Genomic DNA, 24,965 nt, shown 5'->3' on the forward strand with positions numbered 1-24,965 from the left:
GGGTTGGAGAGAACTCTAGTTCTCGTCCACTGCCCTCAAAACACCATTGGTGTCTTATCTCATCGAAGCAACACACTCGCTTCAACCATTCACAATCATGCAATAAAATTGCTTCATTGGATATCGAGAAGGATGCTCAAACAGCCAGCTAGGGGTTAGTCTTCAACCATAGGGACTACGTCCCTGATCAGAAACTCTAGTTCACAAAAAAGTGCTTCATCATTGCAATTGATTAGGTCAGTGGAGAGATGGAGAAAGGAGATGTGTGAGAGAAACGGGAGAAATTAGGGATTTTGTGGAATTAGGGTAAGTGGGATGCCAACCTATAAGATTTACGTCAGGTGGGATGTCATATATGACTTTTCTGATAGTCGGAATCATTTGATGGATGAAATATGTATCTTTCAATATTTGAGAGATGAAATTGAGAGAAAAAAAAATTTAAGGACGAAAGTGAAACTAAGAGTATAGACAGCTGTTATTATGTTGAAATTTTTTTCCATTTGAGACGGGCGTAGAGGCAGTGAAGGATGGGAGTTCAAGACAAAAGGGAACGACAAGGACAGCAGGAGCCTGTGGCAACCCAGGTTTAATGGCAGAGATTTGTTTCTTGGCCTACTTCTCTTATTGAAGTCTTCATCTTTCAAAAAGCTTTCGTGGACATGATAAATAAACCCAGGTTTACGTGTTTTTTTATTTGAAACGGAATGACGGGATTCAAACCCTGGTCACCAAGGTGATATAAATCATCCTTGCCACTTCAAGTAGTGGCTTGAATGTGGCCATTTTGTGTGCTAAATCATATATATATATATAATATTATAAGGTCAATATTTAGACTTCGGACTGGGCCATTGTTCGAACTTGAGCCTAATTTAGTCTATGGGGTCGAGATTCGTGCTTGGCCGGACTACAGGCCCGCCCATAAATATTTTTTTGAACCCGGCCGAGCCTCGGCCCACGGGCCATATAATCTAGTAAACTTCCTACGTCACTCTAACACATGACTAGATGAAAAAAAAAATCACAAAATTGTCTCCTTGTGTGGTAGGCCAAAGAGGTACAAGGCCCGGCAAAGTTTTGGGTGATAAAACTCTCTTACCCTAATTGCTCTTATTAGTTGCATGCTAACCACCAACCTGCGGGTTGAAGGCCAGTAGGCCAACCATTAGCCATCGTCAATTAAAAGCCGATCGATAAGGACTTCAAATGGGCCCAAAAATTGATATGTGAAAGTGGCACACCAAAGATAATGTCTTGGCCAATTGCAACATATATGCCCATTTCTTAGCATGTAGTGACACTATTTTTCCCAAGTTTGATTGCAAAATGAAGCTAAACAGGTCCATGAGAATGAAGATGGGTGTTAGCTACAAGGTCTAATCATGCTATTTTGTATCATATTCCTCCTATAGATCGATCAAGATCCATGTGCATTTGTGTAAGAAAGTGTACGAACCAGAAAACACAGGCTCATTGTGCTATCATGGTATGACACCATTTTCCCACACAAAGCAATAAATGCCAAACACATGTGCTACTATACATACAGCTTGTAGGTTTGGATTTGGTGATTTTAGTTCCCTTCTTTGATTCCAATCAGAAGAATTAATTCATCTCCAACTTACTCAATTCTCTATAAGTAGTATTGAAATCACTAATGGGGACATGTTTTACTTAATTTTTAGATTACTTTACTAAATTTTTTGGAATGATTTACCATTTCGCAAAGTAAATGTAAAAATGTGATCAACAGAATCCATAAACTTTAATTTTGGCTACAACGATACAATAATAACGCGTGTTATAAATATAGATACACACAAGAATTCTCTAGTAAAAAGGTTCTTATTGTGGTTTATATAAGTATATCTACTTTTAAGCTCCTATATCTCATCAAATGATTGAGATAAAAATTGATTTAAGAATTAGTACGTAGGGTTAAGCGGTTTAGGGTTTAAGATTCAGAGTTTAGGTTTTAATATTTTGGATTTAGAATTTGAGGTTTAGGTTTAAGGGTTTTAGATCGAGTTTATGATTGTTTAATCAACTTTTTTTTTTAAAATACCGTTGACAAATATGTTTCTTATTGGAATCGAACATGGGACACATATATGCCTAATTCAATCGATTGCCAGCCGAGCCACCTCTCGTTGTTATTGTTTAATCAACTTTAATCTCAAATGTTTTATGGCTTAGTGGACAAAAAAGTAGATGTAATTATATAAACCCTAATAAAAACTTGATAATATCTGTATAGCTATCACTATCTGTAAAGGAAATCATTCGTTGCCAACCAGAAAGTCTTGAAACTTATATAATGTTAGATAGGGAGAGAGAGTGACGTTCACAACTTGTGGCATGAAACTCCAGATTCCACCATTTTTCACTGAATTTTCCACCACCGATCTCTATCGATGGTGCCAGCAAAGCAAATAAGCAATACAACAATACTGTTCACTCTCTCTCTCTACATTTACATATGTAAAAACAGGAGGAGAGGAATGATCCACCTGTTTGTCAGTGACATTGTACATTGGTTAGGGCAATGACCAGCAGCTGGACCTACCCACCTGTCCCCAGCACCTGGAACTGATAAGGTGGTAGACCCCATTCTTTTATATCACTGTTACCCTACCTCAGCTTTCTGAAAAATATCTTTAATGATTGATGCAGTAAAACAACCCTTATAAGGGATTCATGCCAGATATTTTGAATCACGATCACCAAAAACAAAAATGTCAAAAGAAAATAACAGTAACACAAACTGTTATATCCCTTTCACTCCAGTCTTACACAAACTTTGTAGCTTTTTTCACTGTTTTTTTCTTATATTGTGGACAGGGGTGGACACATGATTTCATCTCAAGATGGGCAAAGAGATATGCGGGGATCTGGGGGCAACGTCTCTCGGGAGTTTTTTCTTTTTTAATGTCATTTATTAATTATGTCTTCAAAAATATAGAAAACAATGTTAAAAACAAAAAGTTTAGAATAGTGATAAATAATAATTAAAAGTTGATTTAGAAATGCGCTCCACGATTTTTCGTATTTTGAAATCGTTTCATGATAACCTCATTTATAACAGTATCAAAAATATCTTCCTCAATATACACAATTAAACTAAAATTTAACCATCGATCGCCCATTCGATTTCAAATCCGAATCTTGACATCTTCAAGGTAGAAAATATTCTCTCTATAATAGCAATATTTGTGACTGGTAGAATCAATATCAAATTAAGAAGTCTATAAAATAATGTGTATACTTTATTGTATTCGAGTATCAATAATTTTTAGAGCAAAATCAATGCTTCCTTCTAATTTCAAGAAATCAATACTAGACTGGACATCAATAACTTAACTATCAAGTTGATTAGAAAGTATCAAAAACTCTATATTAAAGAAGTTTGGAAAACATGTTTTTGAAAACTTTCTTTCTTCCAATTTGTAAATCCATCAACAACAAAAGAATCGTCACCCTTTGATCTCCAATTTCTTGTTTGAAAAGATAACAATATAGACAAAATGCAACATCTATCTTTAGACTGTACTCCAACCAAAATATTACACATTCAGGGTGGGCCAAAAATACCATTGATATTAAAAAAAATTAAAACAAATATTAACTATAATTTTTTTTAAAAAAAAAATCAGGGTGGGCAATTCCCCACCCTTGTCCCTCCATACATCCGTCCCTGATTGTGGGAAACTCTATAAAGCATGACTCTTACATGGGACAAGGATAAATTCCTAGCATTTTAATAGGAGGTGTGACCCCAAAGTGTTGATGAGAAATTTCAAACCTAAAACCCACAAATTTACATAAAATATCAAGAACCAACTTGGTCAAACCCTTGGCTTAGCTTTTTTTTACTGCTTGAGAGTAAGAGAACGTTAAACTTACACATGCATGTGTTATAAGTCATTTTCTTTAACATTAGTAAGAAAATTAAAATTGTACAAACCAATGATGATATGCCAAAGATGCTGTCTTGTAAAAAAAAAAAAGAAACTCAAATTAGACTTTTTGCCAGTAACAACACTCATCATGTCTGTGTTCTTTGTTCTAAAAAAAAACCCTAAATCAACAACCTCATCATACGCACATACACTCACAAGAAGAATCTTCTTAAATCCTGGAAGATTAATCAATTAAATATCAAAAGAAAAGCAAACCTTACGTGTGTGTGGTAATTAACAAAGAAAACCCACACAAATTCAATGACAAATGAATTGAATGATGATTTTATTCGTGATGACTCGTGGTGTCACGCTGATCATCTCCATATCCACCGCCGCCATGATGGGAGTCGCCCCCGCCGCCACTACTCGAACCCAGTTGTTGTTGTTGTCCGGGCAATAACGCCATCGGAGCTGGGAAATTCATGAAATGCAAGCCACCTGCAGGCATATTAGTAGCACTCCTGTACAAACCAGTAGTACTAGTATTATTGTCAATTGAAGGGAATGGCCAAATGGGTTCTCCACTCATGACTTGATTACTCGAATTGGCAAGAATCCAGAAATTTCCAGGAATTTGCCCATGGTTAGCAGGAATCGAACCGGTGCTACTCGATTGGAGCATGTAATTAGTCCCCATTTGATGCCCTAAATCTTGCTGATCAGATGTCCTCCTCTTAATCCTCCCAGTAATCTCTTGATCTTGATCCGTCTCCAGCGAATTAGTAGTGGTTTCTTGTTTGGTACCGAACATGGCATTCATATTATTTCCGGATGCGAAGTTTAGAAATGTTGGCGTGTTCTTCAGAGAGAATAAGCTTCTGCTGTGTTGTAATTGATCCATGGCGAAATTGGAACTGAAGGATGCGGATCTTAGTTGAGAAGGAACAGACATGGTGGAGCCAGAGCTACGGAGAGAGATGTTTAGGGATGTGAAATTAGCAGGGATTGTACCGGTTCCCGTGGCCGCGATCACTGATGGCTCCGCCTGTTGGAGCAGCCACTCGATTGTTTCGCCTTCAGATTTGTGGCCTAATTCACGTGTGAGCTGGAAAACTCTGGCGGCGCAGAGCGCAGGCATGCGAATTCTGCGTCCGCGCCCGTCCACTTTCGTGTGGCGGTCTTTTGTTGATGTCCGCTTCGGTGGTGGTTTCTTGGAGGATTCAGATGTGTCGTTGTTGTTGGTGGTGGTGATGTTTGGTTCCACGGAGATAATTGGGAGAGAAGGGTAGGAGGAAGAGGAGGAGCACGGCTGCTCGTCCTCTTTCTTTTCGAGAAATTGGAACGGGAAATTTCCGCGGTGGTGATGGTGGAGGTGGCGGGGATGATCATCACTGCCTCCCTCCATAATAGCAAGAAGAAAAAAAGAGTGATCTTGGTTGGTCTAATGAGTACTATGAGGGATGAGGGTTTAGTAGTTTTAATGGGTTTGGTAGGTCTAGCCAGGACTCACTCTTGTTTTGGAGAATTGAGAATTGAGAATTGAGAATTTGATGAGAGAAAGAGGATAAGAGAAGAGTAGGAAGGAGGAGGAGGCAAGAAAGCCAGCTTTAAGCAACAAAGATAATGAGTGGGAATTATATGGGTGAGCTTTAAAAAGCTATAATTTTTGCCCCTTTTATTTTTGGAAAAGAAATTGCTTTATTGATATGTATATATAGGCATTGTATTGGACTTGTCATTTCTGTCTAAAGAAATTTTTTTTTTAAAAAAAATGTAAAAATTTCTAATTTTGTGAACATTGATGGGGTTGGTTTTTATTGTGGTTGGACAGGTCCTTTGGTTCAGAATCCACGTGAGGTGCTCTTTTGTTGATTCAATCCATAAAGACAATGGTGGGTTAGAGAGGGTGAGTGAGTACCCCAATCCCAAGTCAAAAAAAAAAAAAATGTTTAGAGGAGTTGGAAAGGAAAGATTGCAAAGGTGGGGTCTCATCTCATTCAACTCATCATTTCAACTTCCCCTTTGTTCCCAACTTTGGGATTCCTCTACTTGTCACTTTATGTTTTAGGGTTTTGATTTCTTAAACATCTTTTGCTACTTTAATTTCTTCTCTCTCTAAGAATGTAGATTAAAAGAAATATTTACAAAAAAAACATAGAACATGCATGTTTCCAAAATGAAAAACAAGAATCTTTCATTCGTAGCTAGTTTTAAATAATTTGAGAGGTATATGACATCTGTAGCAAGATTTGGTGTTATTTTTGCACAGAATTTTGGTTCAGGACTTAATCGGTCCCTGTGATTTATGGGTATTGTATATGGTCCATGAATTTACCATTGGAGTTAAGTCTGATGAACTGTGTTTTCGATAAATTTCATTGTCACCGAAAAAAAGAGAGGTATTTGATATGCTAGAGAAAATAAAATATATTGCCCTAAAAAGCTTGAACGTGCATTTACGGTTTTTTCCCTTTATAAAACTAACTAAAATGTATTGAGATTGTACTATGATTATAACCATATGGTTTGGCTTTACACAAACTGACACAAGGGATATTAGTTCTTTCTCCCGTTTTGGAATCGATTGGAATGGAATGATGAATCTATTTCTTCGCCTCTTTGTCAATAAATGATAACTCTCATGGAGAATTGGGGGATATATGAGGTTACATTAATGACTAGTACATATGATTTGATTATGCTCAGAATAGTCAATAATCTTACTTTGATTTTGACTTAGAAAGATCCAAACTAAAGAATCTGTATCTAACTTGATCATTATTTCCTGAAAAAGCTCGAAATATATCTTCCTTCGCCAAAAACAGAGTGGGATGGGATTCTAACAAATAAAAAATTTCTCCATATGAATAAAAAGTAACATGTGCAAGCTCACTTATTTCTTCATATTGAGTTAAAGATTAAAACATTTCAATCAAGAGATGTGAAATTGATGAGCTGTAGAGAAATAATATGATAAGAAGTAGTCGTCCTCTTCAACTACAAGACATAATTGGGGAAGCATATGTGGTCTCAAGAGAAGGAAGCAATGTTAGCTACTAGCTCAAGTCTATCTTGTCCACATCCATGACAAACCAGGTCCACAATGCTTCATTTATAGGGCAAAACAAACAAACACAAATTAAGCTATTACTCAGTCCGATGTCGACACATCGATTGATAGCTAACTCTTTCTTGTTGGATTTTGTTTGTTATTGTTGGGAAATAAGAATAACAAAAATCCGATAGGCGGAAACGATCTTCTTGCTAGTAGGAATGCCCAAGTCTTAGATATAATATCAGATTGTATCTGAATAATTTACAGCACAGGAACCTTGATTTGCAAAAGAATAAGCTCCCGATCTACCTAGAATGGAGTAGTAATAGAGGGAGAGAAAAACCCGAGAATAATAGTGTTTCTGAAAGTGCATCTCTAAATCTCTACAAGCCCCTCTATTTATAGTGGGGTGAGTGAGAATCCCACTAGAACTCCTTAGTGAAAGAGCCCAAAATTTTATCTTTTTGTTTTGATTTGGGAATTGGGCTATCAGTGTTAGTTGATTATGGCTCGTTTAGTTTCTATGGTGATATGCACTCATGATATGTGATCTGTCGTGATTAGAGGGGTAGCAGAGGAAAAAATGGCACAACAGATGTAGACAATGCTATCTTAGGGAGCATTCATTTTTTCAGCGAAAATTCTTGCCCGTTTGATTGGAGGGCGTGGTTGAGTGTATGCTGCTAGCGGTTTCGCTAGGCATATGCTCAACCAAACGCAGCCTTAGTGTGTTTCAAATATTTGAATTTCGTTGGTGTAAATTGTGTAATAGGGTTGACCTAGGTTTTTCGTTAGGGTTAACAAATGTATGTTAGGCCTTAGCCTGGCCCGGCTTGAAAGTTCGGGCATATTTAATTAACCAAGCTCGACCTTAATATGCAAATGAAAAGTCAAGCCCGTCCAAGAGACCCCGATTCCAATCTGCAAATATAAAGTCATGGCCCTAAGAGGCCCGCCCCCAGCAAACAAAGTTTTGATTGTTTTTTTATAGATCTAGCAACCTTTTCAAGTCAACCACATCCGTGATTCAACATTTCATAACCAAGATCCCATCAACATTGCATATTAAAAATTGAAAAGAATCACTAGGATTTAGACATGCCATACAAATAAACAACTCGATAGTTGTCTCAGCGAATAAAGGATTTAGCTCTTTAAGTTGTCTATATAACACAGATTAGGGATAGAGTGTATAACTGAACAAATGGTCTTTGGGTTTGGGCATAATGATGTTGGGCTTGAGTGGAGTATATTTGAGTTCGCTATAGTTAAATATGTATTTTGATAATGTAGTAAATAGGACTAACATACCGGACAAATCAACCAAGTTAGACCGAGCTGGATTTAACGACTTCTTTTTTAGTTGGTGAGTATCTACTTCCTTCCGTCCTGAATCGGGAACAAACATAAGTTATGGTAGGGCCCCGAGGGTGGATCGAGGGGACTTCACCCACGTTCAAGTCAGTATAGAACTAAACTTGGGAGGATGACTCGTTGTTCGGAGCTCTGCCTCTTATTTAGTAAGTAATTTAGAATGTAGAAGTTAGAATTCTTTACTTGGTGGTGGAGGTCCCTTTTTATATGATTTAAGTCGTTTAAATTGTTGTAGTAGTCGGAATCCCTCTCATTGGTTCTCATGAGGATTTCTTGGAGGGTAAATCACATCGATATTTCTCTCCAAAAGGGAGTTGGACTCTGCTGAGAGTTGGTATCATATTGGGACAATAACTCATTGAATTTGTACTTTTCCTCGATCAGATAAGTGTCGTTTACCTCGGTCGGATGGAGATCGATGAACCCATCTTCGACACCGAGGTATTCCTTCAGCTTTTGCCTATCTGTTGGGGAGCGCCACATGTCCATGTATGATTGGTGAGGTCAATTTGATTATATCATATATATATATAATTTTTTTTTTCTTCAGAAAACTAGGGGGCACGTGCTTCCCTCATCAAGGTGTGGCTCCGTTCATTAGATCTCGCTAGTCGAAATGGATTTACTGTTGGTACAAAAAGTCACTACTCTTTGTTCCAAGCTCAAGCAGCATAAGAAAATAGAGAGGAAACCTTAAGCTTACTCCCCCCTCCTTTTTGAGAGATGAGAAGAAGCTAGTATCGAGAAATAGAAGAAGGAAGTGAGAGAGATTTGGCTCAATTAAATCCACTTGAGGAAGTGTTCGCTCTGGGCCCAAGGTTCGTATTGTTTTGTCGTTTAAAAGGGTGCTCAAGTGTTTGAGGTTAAGTTTCAATTTATAAACCACACCACCTGACTTTTACCAAGTGATGTGACACTTTTAGTCCTAACACTCTATCGGATTTGTGTGCTCCATTATGCGAGACCCAACAAGTGAATAATACGAGTTAGGGTTCTTATGGTACCCCTTGTGGGTGGTCTATCCATAAGGACATCCGGAAGGTCTAACAAGTGACCCAAACAGACGTCTTTTTAAGATCGAGTATATATTTCAATACCTTGTTATAATTTGACGAAATAGAGAAAGATGAGAAGAAGCAAGTAGGGAGAAGTAGAAGAAGGAGGTGAGATAGGTTTACCCCAATCCAATTCACTTGAGGTATTATTAACTTTGGGCCCAAAGATAACATGGTTTTATTCTCTAAAGGATCACTCTCAAGTGTTTGAAATTGAATTCCCTCTTAAAAACCATATCACTTCATTTTCACCAAGCAATAATGTTGCACTTCTAATCTAAACACCTCAGTGATTTTATTTAAAAACTATCACTTAATTATAGAACAAGCTGATTGATGAGCTTACACCAGATTAGATGGATTTCAGTTTAAGTTAAATTTGGAACATTATTCCACAAAATTGAAATTCAACTCGATCTACTTTATTACCAAACCAAACCAAACTAAAGGACGAGGTTTGAAATTTATTATTTGTCCTTGCTGATTGAGTTAAGGCATGGGGAACCGCATCTTTGGATCAGGTTTTCCGCAACGGCTGAATGAATGGGTGTGGACATGAAATAGGAACATTCATAGTCTTGTTTAAACATATGCGAACTTCAAGCAATCGTAAATTCCTGCGACGGTCTTTATTGCAAACAATTTGAGGGTCTGCTCCAGTACTATCACGGATAGATCGTGCAATCTGAAGTCTATCATGTTCTTCATTATCAGGACCAATGCCTCCTGCGAATCGATCTCTCATAATTGTAATCATATATATATATATATATGATGATCAAATTATTATTACTATGAAATTGATATGTAGGGCCAGTTTGGTAAAACATTTGCAAAGTAGCAGATATATCAATAGAAATGGTGGTAGAAAAAAATGCTAGACAATTTTAGTAGCAGATATGCTGCCCGAATGCTGGACAAGTGTTTGGTTGAACTTTTACTGTTAACACTTGTGTTGTGTAGCATATTGTGATAAATTACGTGCAGGAGTATTTTGTATATTAGTTGTAACCGCTATATCCAAACTTACAAATTAATTTATAAAATTAATATAATGAATTTAATTAAATTCAAGATAATAATAAATTATAAATTAATTAATCAATTTAAATAAATTTAAGTTATTTAATGAGAAGGATTTTAATAACAATATTCCTTCATAAGTGGAAAAAATTTCACTTGCACTTTTTTTTTGTCTTAACATGAAGGGTATAATAGGAATTAAGTGAAATTAATGGGGACAAATGAGTAATAAACTGTGAAATGCTGGTAAAATGGTTCAAAATAGTAGCATTAGAAAAGTAGCCTAAAATGCTGCAAAAAAGTCCCTCTAATTACGGGCCCTAAATTATTGTTTGGCCGTCACTCAACATTTATACTAGCAAGTAGTATAAATGCTGGTAAAAATACTCAACCAAATGGGGCCGTAGTAGTTTACTTGTACGGAGCATTTCAAGCACATTGTATTTCTTTCATCAGATCTATTGTATCCTGAAAATATATTAAAGGTGTGTTGGGATGCTGATGAAGACCACGGTCGCAAGCTCAAGAATGCGTATAATCGGGCTCGACCACTTAAACTAAAGATAGACAAAGCCCAATCAAGTCAAGCAAATCATGGGCCGGAGGCCATGCAAATGGGGTATGAAGCTACCTTGAAGAGCACGGTTGGGAATGGTTTCCTTCAAGGAGACTAATATTGGGCCCGTTTGGCCACGCTTTTTTGCCCAAAAATATCCACCGAGTCTGCTTTAGTTTGGACGCGTTTGGGCTATAGCCGTTTGGCTGCCCGTTTGGGTTGGGTCATACCCCACCGTAGCCCATCTCAAGTGGAAGTTGTGGATACGTGCTTTAACAGGTAAATCGCTTTTTGCGTGAACCGCGTTACGAAAACAAGACGCGGGCCTAATTACTCGCCTACCCCCATTTTAATTCACTAATACCAACTATGCCCTTTGTACCACAAAACCTAACTTGTTCTCTCTCCACGAACTTCCCCTGCTGCGCCGCTCTCTCTCTCGCTCGTACACCACTGATCTAGGTTTTTCTCTACTCTTCATGCATTCTTGTCTATCAATTGCATTCATATGCACGAAAGTTCACCATTTACCTTACCTACCGCAGGTCTTCACGATTTGGGTGATTTCATCTTCTTGTGTTGGCGAAAGCGTTTGATTTCGAGATCGGCGAAGGTGAGTCTCCAGTTCAAATTAAACCTCTTTCTCGATGTTCAATGCTGCAAGTCCTTTTTTTTTAAATTTCGTTTGTGTATGAAATCCTATTTAAGCAGCTATTGCTTCTCTTCTTCGTTAGAGATTCCCTGTAGAAATATTCTTGGAATTTCCACCTTTAAAAGCTACCTCCTCTTATGCTTGGATAACCACTACAAGTGGTATTTTTAACATTAGGTTGTGGCCACCCAGATCGATCGTAGAATAACTTATATATCCTTGAGTCTATCTAACGAAATGACTTTCAAGTTTTATTTGACATGATCCTTATTCATTGGTGTCATATTCAGTGCCAAGATGGCCTTTCAGATGTCAAATTGTCACGGGCTTTCCATGAGCTTCACTTTGTTCCCTGTGATATTTGTCTTGTGTTTATGGGCATAATATGTTTTTGTTTATGTCCTGTATGGTATATAATTTAGGTTATGAATGTCTATTCCTGAATTGATGTGTTATATTGAATATCTCTGTATGCATATCTTGCTGGTTGTGCAAACTGTTGTAGAAAAATGAGTCTACCAAGTGAACAAATAATTGGAGACAAAACAAACTGGGATGCCACTTTGACAAAAACTTTTATCGACGTTTGTGTCGAACGTCAAAAAGCGGGTGATAGGCCAAACACGCATTTTAGTCGAGAGGGTTGGAAGAATGTCATTGCAGATTTTAAAGCAAAAACCGGTAGGTCCTATGATCAAGTTCAACTGAAAAACAAATGGGATAACTTGAAGAAAGAGTGGAGATTGTGGGAGAAGTTGGTTTTTGGCGAGACAGGGCTTGGATGGGATGACCAACGTCACACTGTGTTGGCAGATAACGAATGGTGGGAGAGGAAAATCAAGGTAATCCTTATTATAGAAGTGTGTTCTTAGTGCAACATAAACAATTCATCATTACTTTTTTTTATTCCAACTCATGACGTTAATGTACATCAACTTCTGTCTCAGGAGGATCGAAAGTGTGCTAAATTTCGCAACCAGGGTATTGAGAATAGAGAGGAATTGCAGTTCCTATTTGGAGGGCAAGCTGCCACTGGACATCATGCATTCATGCCTTCCGCCACAATTTTCCCTCAAGCTATTAATGATGAGACAGCTCCGACAGAAGAAGATGAGCATCATAGGGGGGTTGAAGAGCAGCTACTGTCCGGAGATGATGATTCAACCGATCCAGAGTACGACGCAAATGCAGACATTGCTGCTGATGTCCAGAGCTCTCCCACTCCACCACCTCGTGCTAGTAGGAGGTCTACTACCCCTGGTAGTCGTGTTAGACGCAAGAGGAAGGCTAGTGATGTCCGAGATGAGATAAACAACTCTCTAGGACAGTTGGTCACTGCAGTACAGAGTAGAACTTCAACTGTTGGATCTGTATACAATTCTGGGAATATAGATGAAGTTATGCTCATGTTGGAAGAGTTTCCTCAAACTGCAGCTGGTGGACCTCTATTAAGGTTTGCTCTGACGTTATTTGAGAAGAGAGAAAATCGAGAGTGGTTTCTGGGAATAGGGAGGAAGAATTGGCAGATGGAGTGGTTACAAGTCAAGTATGATGAGGCAACTGGTGGGGGATCTTCAGGATCTCATTAGTGCTTGGTTCAATTGATTATGTTTAGCATATGTTTCGATTTCGACTATTTTAAACTTCCTATGGTTATGTTGTTTTTATTTGTTTAAATTCTCGAATTTATGGATGGGAATAGAGCATCTGCTTGTTTTTAATTATGGAATATGTATGGATAATTTGAATCTGCAATTTCAACTATATGTTTGGTTTTAACAGATCTGGTAACTCAAATTAATTTGTTTATATTTCAATAATCGATACTTATATTGTATCTCTAACAGGTAATGGCAAATGATGATAATTGGGATGATGATGAGTTCATTACAGATGCATGCATTTTAGGTGCTGTGGTAGCCATTAGTGAACTGACATATGCCGCGCCACGTCAAAAGTGTTGGACTTCTCAATTGTCTGGTCATAAATGGATAACAGATTTACTTCGAGGTAATCGAATCAAATCGTTATCTATATTGAGGATGGAAAAATGTGTCTTTCTTGATTTGTGCAATGAATTGTCAACAAAGTATGGATTAGTGGCATCACGTAACGTTGGATTGAGAGAGATGGTTGCCATGTTCATATATATCATAGCACAAGGGGTTAGTACTAGGGCAGTGCAGGATCGCTTTCAACATTCCGGTGAGACAATTCATCGTCAATTTCACAAAGTGTTGGAAAGCATAATAAGAATGTCCAGGGATATTATAAGGCCTAGAGATCCCGAGTTTAGTGTCACTCCCCGACAAATCACAGAAAATGACAAGTTTAATCCTTTTTTTAAGGATTGCATTGGAGCAATTGATGGTACACACATAGCTGCAGTGGTGCCTCCTGAAGAACGTATTCCATATATTGGGAGGAAAGGAGTGACAACCCAGAATGTTATGACGGTATGTGATTTCGACATGCTATTCACGTTTGTGTGTGGTGGATGGGAAGGGTCGGCGCACGATTCACGAATATTCAATAAAGTTTTATCAGATGTACATAGCAATTTCCCTCACCCTCCCACAGGTAAACTTTATGCATTTGTTATTTTTATTAATATTTTTTTTACCACTAACTATAAATTTGATTAATGTAGGGAAGTACTACTTAGTTGATGCCGGATATCCAAATCAGAGGGGATACCTTGCGCCATATAAAGGGCAGAGATACCACCTAGAGGTCTTTCGCAATGGCCCACAAGCATCAGGCCCCCGAGAAGCATTCAACCATGCGCATTCTTCCCTACGAAGTGTGATTGAGCGTACATTTGGTGTATTAAAGAAGAAATGGTTGATCCTAACTCGGATGCCGTCATATAAATTTGACACTCAGATAAAGATTGTTGCTGCATGCATGGCATTGCACAACTTTATTCGAATGAACGTAATTGAAGATGAAGATTTCCTCGCATATGGTAATGAATCGGTGGTCATTGCAAATGACGACGACTTTGGTACTCCGATGGAAAATGGGGATCCTTTACAGTTAAATGAAGATTTAGAGATGATCACTTTACGCGATATGATTGCAGCCGAGTTATATGATTTGTAGTGCAACATAAGCAAATTTGTATTTCATTTTTAAATAGATTATATATAAATTAGATCTAAAGAAACTCCCAATTTGATATTATTATTAAAAAAATAGCATCATAAAAAATATTACTTAACAGATATAATAGTAAAACATAAAAAATGATTTATTAGAATTTATAACATAAATAATTATTTATTACAACTTATATCAACTCACCTCACAACATTTTTGTTCATCCAAACACTAAACTGCACCTCACCTCACCTCACTGATAGGTGTGATAATACCTATTGTTTTTGGTAGGAATCTCCCCCTCTTAAGCTTCATTTAAATAAATAATGAGTGTATTTATGTTTTGATTTGTATTTTTTGATAGGTTGATTGCGGTTTGGATGAAAAGTGATGAAAAAAGGGCTGAACTGAAGAAAATGTCCACCGACCTTCGTGTGTTCAAATACTTATAACTTTTTGTCACGTTATCGGAATCAAGCGAAATAAAAGGCATTGGAAACTAGACATCTCAAGCTTTCCGTAGACGCTAAAATCGTGCAAATCGGACGTCGTATGGAGATTTTGGAAGCATTCCACGCCTAGGCGCAATATTTGTGCACGCCCAGTATCACTTGTGCACGCCCAGTCCAGCGAGTTGGGGCGTGAATTTGAAGTTGTGCACGCCTAGGATTGCGCCTAGGCGTGCGCCTAGGCGTGCGCCTAGGCGTGGTGCGCCTAGGCGTGAATACAACGCGCCTAGGCGCACAAGACAGTTTTTTGGGATGTTTTAATTCGCGAACTTGCCGAGCCGCAGGACACTTTTGAACCTAGAACTGATTTTCTGGGGAGCGAAACCAGAGGGGGAAGGCGATTCTTGGAGCTAGGAGGAGAGATTCTTCAGCTCAACTTGGATCTACTCAACTAATTGGGTTTATTCATGATTTTCTCATCTCTCCTTTTGTGTTTTTCTCTCATTATGTGTAACTAAATCTCTTGTGCCAAGGCTAGGATGAAGCCTTGGGTTTGATGACTTTGTTTATGACTTGATTTACATATATATGAGTTGATTTGGGTATAAATCTTGTGTTTCTATGTTTGATTGCAATTTCTTCATGCTTGTGGTGTTTGGCCAACACTTTAGGTTTTTGGATGAAATTGTTTGGAGAATTTGCTTAGACAATAATATGTCAAGTAGATTATGCTTCTTGAAACACTTGATTATGAATGTGTCTCCCTTTAATTAGGTGACAATTTTGTATGAATCCTAATCTCCATAGAACTCCATAAATTCCTATGCATGTTTAGACCAATAAGATGGCTAGAATGTATTTAGGAATATCCGACCTAGACCAATAAGATGGCTAGTAATCGATTTTAGGGAGATTTGGCTTAAGTGCGCTAAAACCGACTTAGGTACGGATTCGTTATGCCCGAATTAGCAAATATGTGTGTGAATTTATGTCATTCCAAGTCATTTCCCAAGGGGGATTCCGAAGCCTTGGTGTTCATCTCATATTTGTTAAATCATCTCATTTGCATTAGTTGCATCCTAATTCTAAGAAAATACCAAAAACACTTTGCTCTTTGCTTGTTTTAGTTTAATTACCAAACCAAACAATCTTGAGTTGAATTTTACTTTTGATTGCATTGTCCATATATACATACAAATAGACATTTGGATTAAACATAACACCGTCCCTGTGGATTCGACCCTTGCTTATCATTGTGCTGTAGTCGCCAACATTTTGGAGATGGCATGCAGTGCTAAGAGGAAATGCATAAAAATGTGGCTTCCAAGAGTTTATACATGCTAAACATAGTCACATTCCAAGAATCCCAAGAACAACCAAACAATGATACCAAGGCACATTTATTTATATACATACTACTCTGTCTAAAGGTTTTCTCTTTTTTTTTTATCTAGAACCGTGCAATGCTCACTCCATTAAACTTTCTAGTCAACCCATGTAGCGAGTTCTCAACCAATGACTCCCAACCAGTAGGTTTAGGGCATTAGGTGACAAAGCACCCCTCGGATCAATTTCTCGAGTTGACAAGGTTTCGAAGTTAAGCATGGCTGAGAATCGTGAGGAAGTTGGCAATAATGCCAACAATGCAAATGCTCCGGTCACAATCATGGACTACTCTATGCCACAATTCTCTACTAGACAATCTTGCATCATATTACCAACCATTCCGCCAAATCTATCTTATGAGCTTAAATGTCATGTGATTAACATGCTCCCATCATTCTCAGGAGCGGAAAATCAAGATGCTAGTGATCACATTGATAATTTTCTGGAAATTTGTGGCACTCAAAAAATTCAAGGCATATCTGAAGAATTCATACGGTTGAAGCTTTTTCCTTTTTCTCTTAAGGAAAGTGCTAAGATCTGGTTCAAGACTTTGCCACCAAATTCTATCACTTCTTGGGATCAACTTTCTGCTAAGTTTATTCAGAAGTTCTATACTCAATCAAGGACACAGAGGCTTCGGGATCAGATTTTCCATTTCAGACAGAACAAGGGAGAACCACTTTTTAAGGCTTGGGAGCGATATAAAACTTTATTGATTGGTTGCCCACATCATCAATTCTTGCCATGGCAGATTATATCATACTTTTACCAACATCTGGCTGATGAATGCCGCCATAGGTTAGATGCAGCTGCTGGAGGAAATATTATGGCTAAGGAACCGACTGAAGCCAATGAAATTATTGAGACTGTGGTAGCAAATTCCTCACAATGGGATAATCGTGATCTTGATGCTCCTAGACATATGGTTTATGAGGCTAGTGCTTCAAATTCAGAGATGGCGTCTGTGGCTAGGAAATTGGATGCGGTAGTAACTTTGCTGAGCAGAAATTTGGAGCCTTGTGGCATTTGTGGAGGCACCGATCATCCTACTCATGTATGTTCTAGAAGTGGGACATTTCCTGAAGCTGAAGTTAATGCAGTTCAACCTTTTCATAGGCAGCAGAATGATCCATTTTCTCACACATATAACCCAGGATGGAAGAATCACCCAAATTTCTCCTATGCTTCATCCCAGAATTTCAATCAAGGGCCCAGACCTTGGCAAGCTCCACGACAAGGACCACCTTCTCAAGATGCAAAGAAGTCTGCTATGGAGGACCTTATCACCCAACTTGCTCAATCACAAGTCACAATGCAGCATTCTCAAGCAGAGATGAGCAATTCAATGACTCAGTTGCAACAAACTGTTTCCAGCAATACTCAGTCCATCGCAAAGCTTGAAATGCAAGTAGGACAACTTGCTCAGGCTTTGAGTGAAAGACAACCGGGAAAGCTTCCAAGTCAACCTGAGGTAAATCCTAAACAGCATGAAGATGCTAATGCTATTACTGTCTTGCGAAGTGGGAAAAAGGTGGACAACAAGATTGAATATAAAGGGCTTGATGGTGAGAGTCATGATGAACCTACAGTGGTGGTACCGAGTGCTCCCACCACACCTCATGTTGAGAAGGAAAAGCCGGAAGAAGAGGTTATTCCAACAGTGCCTTTTCCATCTCGTCTTGCACCGGCTAAAAAACACAAGTATAATCGGGACATTTTTGAAGTTTTGAAGAAAGTAGAGATTAATATTCCACTTATTGAGGCAATTAAGTCTATTCCCGCATATGCAAAATTTTTGAAGGAGTTGTGCACTAACAAAAGAAAGATTGGTGATCATGAAGAAGTATTTCTCTCCGAAGAGACAAGTGCTATTTTACAAAAGAAGCTCCCACCCAAATTAAAAGATCCGGGTAGCTTTACCATTCCTTGTATTATTGGAGAGAAAGAAATTGAAAAAGCCTTGATGGATCTTGGTGCGAGTGTGAATATCATGCCTTATTCTGTTTACACTACATTGAAGATCGGTGAGTTGAAACCAACATCAGTCACTCTCCAATTAGCGGATCGCTCTTTAGTGCATCCTTTTGGGCTAGTTGAAGATGTTCTAGTGAAGGTGGGAGAGTTTGTTATTCCGGTGGATTTTCTAGTGCTTGATATGGAGGGTGAACCTAATCCGGGAAAAGATGTACCAATCATTCTAGGCCGCGGTTTTATGGCAACCACCAACACCATCATTGATGTCAAGATGGGAGTTCTCACTATGACAGTCTTTGATAAAACTATTCAGTTTCGGCTCTTTGAGGCCATGAGACATTCTAATGATTCAAAGACTTGTTTTTGGGTGGATGTGGTGGATAGAAGAGTCGACATGGAGCTGCATAGAAATGATAAAACCATTGCTTTGGAAGCTTTTCTAGTGGGAGATATTGAGAGGACTCTGGACAATGATACTCAAGAAGTTGTAAACATGTTTGAGGCTTCTCCTAGTTATCAACACAAGTGGCGTCCGACCTTTGAAAATTTGAGGGACTCTCCAAATCTTGAGAAGCTAGTACCATCTATAGTGAGTCCGCCAGAGCTAGAGTTGAAGCCTTTGCCCGCACATTTGCGATATGCATTCTTAGGTAACTCTAAAACTCTTCCTGTTATTATTTCTTCTAATCTTTCTCTCTTGGAAGAAGAGAAATTGCTCCGTGTTCTCAGGGAATACAAGAGTGCAATTGGGTGGACCATTGCGGATATTCGTGGCATTAGCCCCTCTGTGTGCATGCATCGCATTTTGATGGAGGACGGAACTAAAGCCACTAGAGAGGGACAAAGAAGATTAAATCCAAACATGAAAGAAGTTGTCCGGAGTGAGATTTTGAAGCTCTTGGATGTTGGCGTTATTTATCCTATTTCTGATTCCAAATGGGTGAGTCCAGTCCATCTTGTGCCGAAGAAATCTGGGATTACTGTCGAAGCTAATGAGAACAATGTGCTTATTCCTACTCGGAAGGTCACGGGATGGCGAGTTTGTATTGATTATCGGAAACTGAATTTAGCTACCCGAAAAGATCACTTCCCATTACCTTTTATTGATCAGATGCTTGAGAGACTGGCAGGGCATGAGTATTATTGCTTCCTGGATGGTTATTCTGGTTATAACCAAATTGCCATTGCTCCCGAAGATCAAGACAAGACTACTTTCACTTGTCCATTTGGAACATTTGCTTACCGTCGGATGCCTTTTGGCTTATGCAATGCTCCTGCAACATTTCAGCGTTGCATGATAAGCATCTTCTCTGACATGGTGGAGCGTTTTATTGAGATATTTATGGATGATTTTTCTGTCTTTGGGTCAAGTTTTGACAATTGCCTTCAAAATCTATCTATTGTGTTGAGGAGATGTGAAGAAACCAATTTGGTGCTAAATTGGGAAAAATGCCACTTTATGGTGCAACGAGGAAATGTGTTGGGGCATATTATCTCCAAAAATGGGATTGAAGTTGATCCGGCAAAGATAGAGCTTATATCGAAGCTTCCTCCTCCGATTAATGTGAAAGGAATTCGTTCTTTTCTGGGACATGCAGGGTTCTATAGGAGGTTCATTCAAGATTTTTCTAAAATTGCTAGGCCTTTATGCAACCTTTTGGCCAAAGATGCAGTTTTTCTATTCGATGAAGCTTGTATGAGGGCATTCGATTTGTTGAAAGAGAAACTTACTACCGCTCCAATTATGATGCCTCCAGATTTTTCTTTGCCATTTGAAATTATGTGCGATGCTTCTGACTTTGCCATTGGAGCAGTGCTTTGTCAACGAGTTGACAAGAAGTCTCATGTTATATATTATTCAAGCCAAACACTCAATGATGCTCAAGTCAATTATACCACCACCGAGAAAGAGTTGTTGGCTATTGTTTTTGCCTTGGACAAGTTTCGTCAATATTTAGCATGCTCTAAAGTGATTGTCTACTCTGACCATGCAGCATTGCGGTATTTATTGTCAAAGAAAGACTCCAAGCCACGGCTCATTCGTTGGGTACTGCTTCTCCAAGAGTTTGATTTGGAGATTCGGGATAAAAAGGGGTGTGAGAATGTAGTTGCTGATCATCTCTCTCGGCTCGCTATCAAGGAAAACGGTGAAAGAGATATGGATTTCAATGAGACCTTTCCAGATGAGCATTTATTTGAGGTCGAGGAAGTTCCTTGGTATGCAGATATCGTTAATTATCTGGTAAGCCGGAAGTTACCTCCGGGTATGACCACACATGAGAAAAACAAGTTTCTATCCTCCATCAAATATTACTATTGGGATGATCCTTATTTATTCAGATGTTGTCCTGATCAGATTATCAGACGATGTATTCCGGTTAATGAGCAAGAAAGTGTTCTTCACTTTTGCCACTCTCATGTGTGTGGAGGGCATTTTGGGGGGAAGAAAACTTCTGCCAAGGTACTTCAATGTGGATTTTATTGGCCCTCTCTGTTCAAAGATGCTCATTCTTTCTGTTTGACGTGTGATCGATGCCAACGAACCGGGAATATTTCAGCAAGAGATCAAATGCCATTGAACAACATATTGACTATTGAGCTATTTGATGTGTGGGGGATTGACTTCATGGGTCCATTCCCCAATTCCCATGGAAATCTATATATTTTGGTGGCGGTTGATTATGTGAGTAAATGGGTTGAAGCTCTACCGTGCAAAACCAATGATCATGGTGTGGTTTTGCATTTCTTGAAAAATATGATCTTTGCAAGGTTTGGAACTCCAAGAGCTATTATTAGTGATGGTGGATCGCATTTTTGCAACAAGTACTTTGAGAAGTTGATGAAAAAATGTGGGGTAACTCACAAGGTTGCTACACCTTACCACCCGCAAACGAGTGGCCAGGTGGAGATATCGAACCGGGAGATCAAACATATTCTTGAGAAGACGGTTTCTTCTAGTAGAAAGGACTGGAGTATTAAGCTTAATGATGCTCTTTGGGCTTATCGGACTGCTTTTAAGACTCCTATTGGCATGTCTCCTTACCGGTTAGTCTTTGGGAAGCCTTGTCATTTACCGGTAGAGCTGCAACATCGAGCATACTGGGCAATCAAGGTTTTGAACTTTGATCTCCAGGAAGCTGGCAATATGAGGAAGCTCCAACTTAATGAGCTTGATGAGCTGCGGAATGACTCCTATGAGAATGCTAAAATCTACAAGGAAAAGACCAAACTCTTTCATGATAAACATATCTCAAGGAAGGTATTTGAAGCAGGTCAAAAAGTCTTGCTGTATAATGCTCGCCTTCGATTTTTTCCGGGAAAGCTTCGATCAAGGTGGAGTGGTCCGTATGAGGTGATTAAAGTTCTTCCTTATGGCTCTGTATTTATCAAGGACCCTCGCACAAGTTTTGAGCAGCAAGTAAATGGTCACCGCCTCAAGCCCTATTTTGAGACCTCTTTTGATATGGAAAAGTACAAGTTACGCTTGGAAGATCCTCCATCCCTTTGAAGATCTTAGCACCGCCACGTCTGGCTGAAGACATTAAACTTAGCGCTATTTGGGAGGCAACCCAATGCAGTATATCCTTTTGTGTATCCTTTTCTTCTTTATCATTCTATTTTTATTGGCAAAAATTTTGTGTGGATGTTAGTTTGCATGTGCTGAAATCTGGCTGCAGGAAAATTGAAATTTCTGGGCAATATGTTACAGCCAGACCACGCCTAGGCGTGCATATCCACGCCTAGGCGCAACTTATCACCACGCCTAGGCGTGGACAATCCACGCCTGGGCGTGTCTATTTAAAAAAAAAAAAAAAAAAAAAAAAAAAAAACTCTTCATTATATACCACACAATCTGTACACAGTCACATACCCACGCCGAGCTTTCTCTCTACCGCGTGCCTAGGCGCACCTCTCCAATCCTCGCCTAAGCGACAATCTAAGCGCATCAGGTATGTAATAGTTTCTCTATGCTTGCTCTATTCCAAGCAAGAATTGAAGTGAGAGAATTGCAAAGTTTGGCAATGGCATCTCCTAATTTTTGGAAGTTTAGGGCTAAAGTATGGGATATCTTGGTTGATTCTCTCATTCTGAGTCATGTAGGACATATTGGTTGCCTGATCTGCTGTTTTTGTGTACAAAGTGTGGGATTTGGTGCTTGAAGCTCGGGTTGCCATGGCAACCCGTGCGTGTTGGGGAAGAAGGGACCACGCCTAGGCGTGGTTCCCTCACGCCTAGGCGTGAGTTCGCCTAGGCGTGGTTCACTCACGCCTAGGCGTGAGTTGGTCTTATCTCATACCATCTTTTGTCATCTTTCTGTGCAGTATTGCGTTAATGATTATCCCTGCTATTCTTAATTGTTTTACATTGCTTTTGCAGTAATTATGCCGCGTCAAAAGCTAGTGGCATCCATGCGCAAGAAGCGCACTTCTCGGTTCACAACACCTCAGCCACCTCCTGCAACAGAGGGGTCTACTTCTGGAGCTGCCATTGATTACTTTGACATTGCTACTCTTGTGCCGGAGGTATATTTATCTGCTGATCTGTTGAACAAGGTTGGGGTAAGAAGTGAGCCTTTCGGCCGGCTCCGCCACTTTTGTTCTTTCATTGCTACCCCGGATGTTTCTTCTGCTGCTGATGTTCCGGTCTATCCAAGCCTGGTGCGTGCATTCTATCGCACCGTGGAAGCCACAGGGCCTGGCCTCTACCAAGCTATATTGCCTTCCGGGATGATTACTTTTTCTGCTGCTGATGTTAGTGCCAGTATTGGACATCCTACTTCCCAGCCTCCTGATAGTGGTTTCCAGCCACCTATTCCTTCTGCCCAGCTGGAGGATCATGAGTGGATGGTCCAACATTTTACTGGTCGGCGGGGAAAATTTGTTCGGAAATCTGCTCTTCCGCAGGTTATGTATCTTGTGGACCGGCTAGTGCATGGTAACTTATGGCCAACTGGGCACCAGAGTGAGAGGAGGGAGGAGGCCTTGGAGATTCTTTATTGTATCTGGACTGGTACTTGGTTTGATCTTGGCCACTATTATATTCAGTCTTTTTTGGCTATCCGTAGGAGCGTGGAGGACACCAAAGTCAAGGTGAAGAGGCTCTTTCTGCCGCGGATCATCACTCGCTTGCTGACATATCTCCAGGTGCTACCTCTGACTCTGCAGTCTGTCTCTCTTCCCATGGAGGCGTATGATTTGAGCAACTGGCGTATTAGTATAGCTCGTATTCGCTCTGCCCCTGCTGGGAGAGCTCGATATGCTCCGGGTGTGCAGCAGTTTGCGGAGGAGGACGAGGATGGCGAGGAGGAGGATACCGCTCCGAGTGATGCCGATGCTGCTGATCATGATACTCGGATCAAGGAGATGAGCGACCAGCTGACTCGTCTTGAGCACACTTTCCAGTCTCATGCTGAGTATGTCCAGCAGCAGTTCCAGACTCAGGGTCAGCAGATTACTGATGTCCTATCCATGCTCCAGGAGATGCGGCGCGACAAAAATCTCACTTATGTTCGCCGCAAGACCTCTGGTGGACCCACTCAGTAGTTTCCCCTGCAGGTTGTATTGTTCTACGCTTGTCATCCATTTTATTTTGTCCCGATTATTCCTCTCTTATGCTTTGAGGACAAAGCTTGTTCTAACAGTGGGGTGGTTGGGTAGTCTTATTTTATGCTGCTGTTATTAAGGTCAAGTACTATGGATGATGCCCTCTTATTTTCTGTTAATCTGTGCGTGGATGGACTCCCTTATGTTTCATATTTAAGTTGCGAACCCATCTTGTCCCCTTATATGCTTGAGGAATCATTGATGCCTACTTGATTATTTACGAAATTGATTCACTTGCATTGAAATGTAGTGGGGTATGACTTGGTTGGATATATGTGTTGAATGTGGATTTTCTCTTAGATGAGCTAGAACATCATTTCAGTAATATCATTGGCACTAGTTATTTGTATACAAGTAAAAAAAAAAAAAAAAAAAAAAAAAAAAAAAAAAAAAAAAAAAAAAAGCTTGAAAATGATGAAAATCATGTTCCGCTCATGTGTTTTTGCTGAGTAACCGGGGCTCTTGTCTAACCAACTTGAGTTTCGCGTAAAAAGGTGAGGCAGTCATGATGAACATACTAGGCCTGCTTAACTTCGAAACCTTGTCAACTCGAGAAATTGATCCGAGGGGTGCTTTGTCACCTAATGCCCTAAACCTACTGGTTGGGAGTCATTGGTTGAGAACTCGCTACATGGGTTGACTAGAAAGTTTAATGGAGTGAGCATTGCACGGTTCTAGATAAAAAAAAAAGAGAAAACCTTTAGACAGAGTAGTATGTATATAAATAAATGTGCCTTGGTATCATTGTTTGGTTGTTCTTGGGATTCTTGGAATGTGACTATGTTTAGCATGTATAAACTCTTGGAAGCCACATTTTTATGCATTTCCTCT

At 39.4% G+C, this 24,965-nt stretch overlaps 4 protein-coding genes and 1 non-coding gene across 5 annotated transcripts; 3 read left to right on the top strand and 2 right to left on the bottom strand.

Moving 5' to 3' along the window:
• Nucleotides 1–4,051: 4,051 nt before the first annotated feature.
• LOC119987353 (transcription factor TCP14-like) lies at nucleotides 4,052–5,433 on the bottom strand. The gene has a single exon (XM_038832239.1). The coding sequence runs from the start codon at nucleotides 5,308–5,310 to the stop codon at nucleotides 4,249–4,251; it is 1,062 nt and encodes a 353-aa protein (XP_038688167.1). The 5' UTR covers nucleotides 5,311–5,433; the 3' UTR covers nucleotides 4,052–4,248.
• A 6,696-nt stretch (nucleotides 5,434–12,129) lies between these two features.
• Nucleotides 12,130–13,334, top strand: LOC119986929 (L10-interacting MYB domain-containing protein-like). The gene is made up of 2 exons (XM_038831618.1): nucleotides 12,130–12,462; nucleotides 12,568–13,334. Exons 1-2 carry the CDS (start codon nucleotides 12,130–12,132, stop codon nucleotides 13,207–13,209), a joined length of 975 nt encoding a protein of 324 aa, XP_038687546.1. The 3' UTR covers nucleotides 13,210–13,334.
• Nucleotides 13,335–13,470: 136 nt separating this feature from the next.
• On the top strand, nucleotides 13,471–14,725 carry LOC119986930 (protein ANTAGONIST OF LIKE HETEROCHROMATIN PROTEIN 1-like). The gene is made up of 2 exons (XM_038831620.1): nucleotides 13,471–14,200; nucleotides 14,271–14,725. Exons 1-2 carry the CDS (start codon nucleotides 13,471–13,473, stop codon nucleotides 14,723–14,725), a joined length of 1,185 nt encoding a protein of 394 aa, XP_038687548.1.
• A 2,463-nt stretch (nucleotides 14,726–17,188) lies between these two features.
• Nucleotides 17,189–17,295, bottom strand: LOC119987596. Its single transcript, XR_005465484.1, has one exon. It is a non-coding gene; the product is annotated as a small nucleolar RNA R71 (small nucleolar RNA).
• A 5,065-nt stretch (nucleotides 17,296–22,360) lies between these two features.
• Nucleotides 22,361–24,383, top strand: LOC119987470. The gene is made up of 2 exons (XM_038832394.1): nucleotides 22,361–22,481; nucleotides 22,909–24,383. Exon 2 carries the CDS (start codon nucleotides 22,914–22,916, stop codon nucleotides 24,072–24,074), a length of 1,161 nt encoding a protein of 386 aa, XP_038688322.1. The 5' UTR covers nucleotides 22,361–22,481; nucleotides 22,909–22,913; the 3' UTR covers nucleotides 24,075–24,383.
• Nucleotides 24,384–24,965: the final 582 nt, after the last annotated feature.

This window comes from Tripterygium wilfordii, chromosome 20, assembly GCF_013401445.1.
Source record: "Tripterygium wilfordii isolate XIE 37 chromosome 20, ASM1340144v1, whole genome shotgun sequence".
Taxonomy (NCBI): Eukaryota; Viridiplantae; Streptophyta; class Magnoliopsida; order Celastrales; family Celastraceae; genus Tripterygium; species Tripterygium wilfordii.

What these genes read in the sequence shown, in the direction of transcription:
- LOC119986929 (XM_038831618.1), top strand. Translation starts at nt 12,130, where the DNA reads ATGAGTCTACCAAGTGAACAAATAATTGGAGACAAAACAAACTGGGAT. An exon ending in GGTGGGAGAGGAAAATCAAG is followed by an intron (nt 12,463 to 12,567) that starts GTAATCCTTATT and finishes CTTCTGTCTCAG; the next exon opens with GAGGATCGAAAGTGTGCTAA.
- LOC119986930 (XM_038831620.1), top strand. Translation starts at nt 13,471, where the DNA reads ATGGCAAATGATGATAATTGGGATGATGATGAGTTCATTACAGATGCA. An exon ending in TTTCCCTCACCCTCCCACAG is followed by an intron (nt 14,201 to 14,270) that starts GTAAACTTTATG and finishes TGATTAATGTAG; the next exon opens with GGAAGTACTACTTAGTTGAT.
- LOC119987470 (XM_038832394.1), top strand. Translation starts at nt 22,914, where the DNA reads ATGCCGCGTCAAAAGCTAGTGGCATCCATGCGCAAGAAGCGCACTTCT.
- LOC119987353 (XM_038832239.1), bottom strand. Translation starts at nt 5,310, where the DNA reads ATGGAGGGAGGCAGTGATGATCATCCCCGCCACCTCCACCATCACCAC.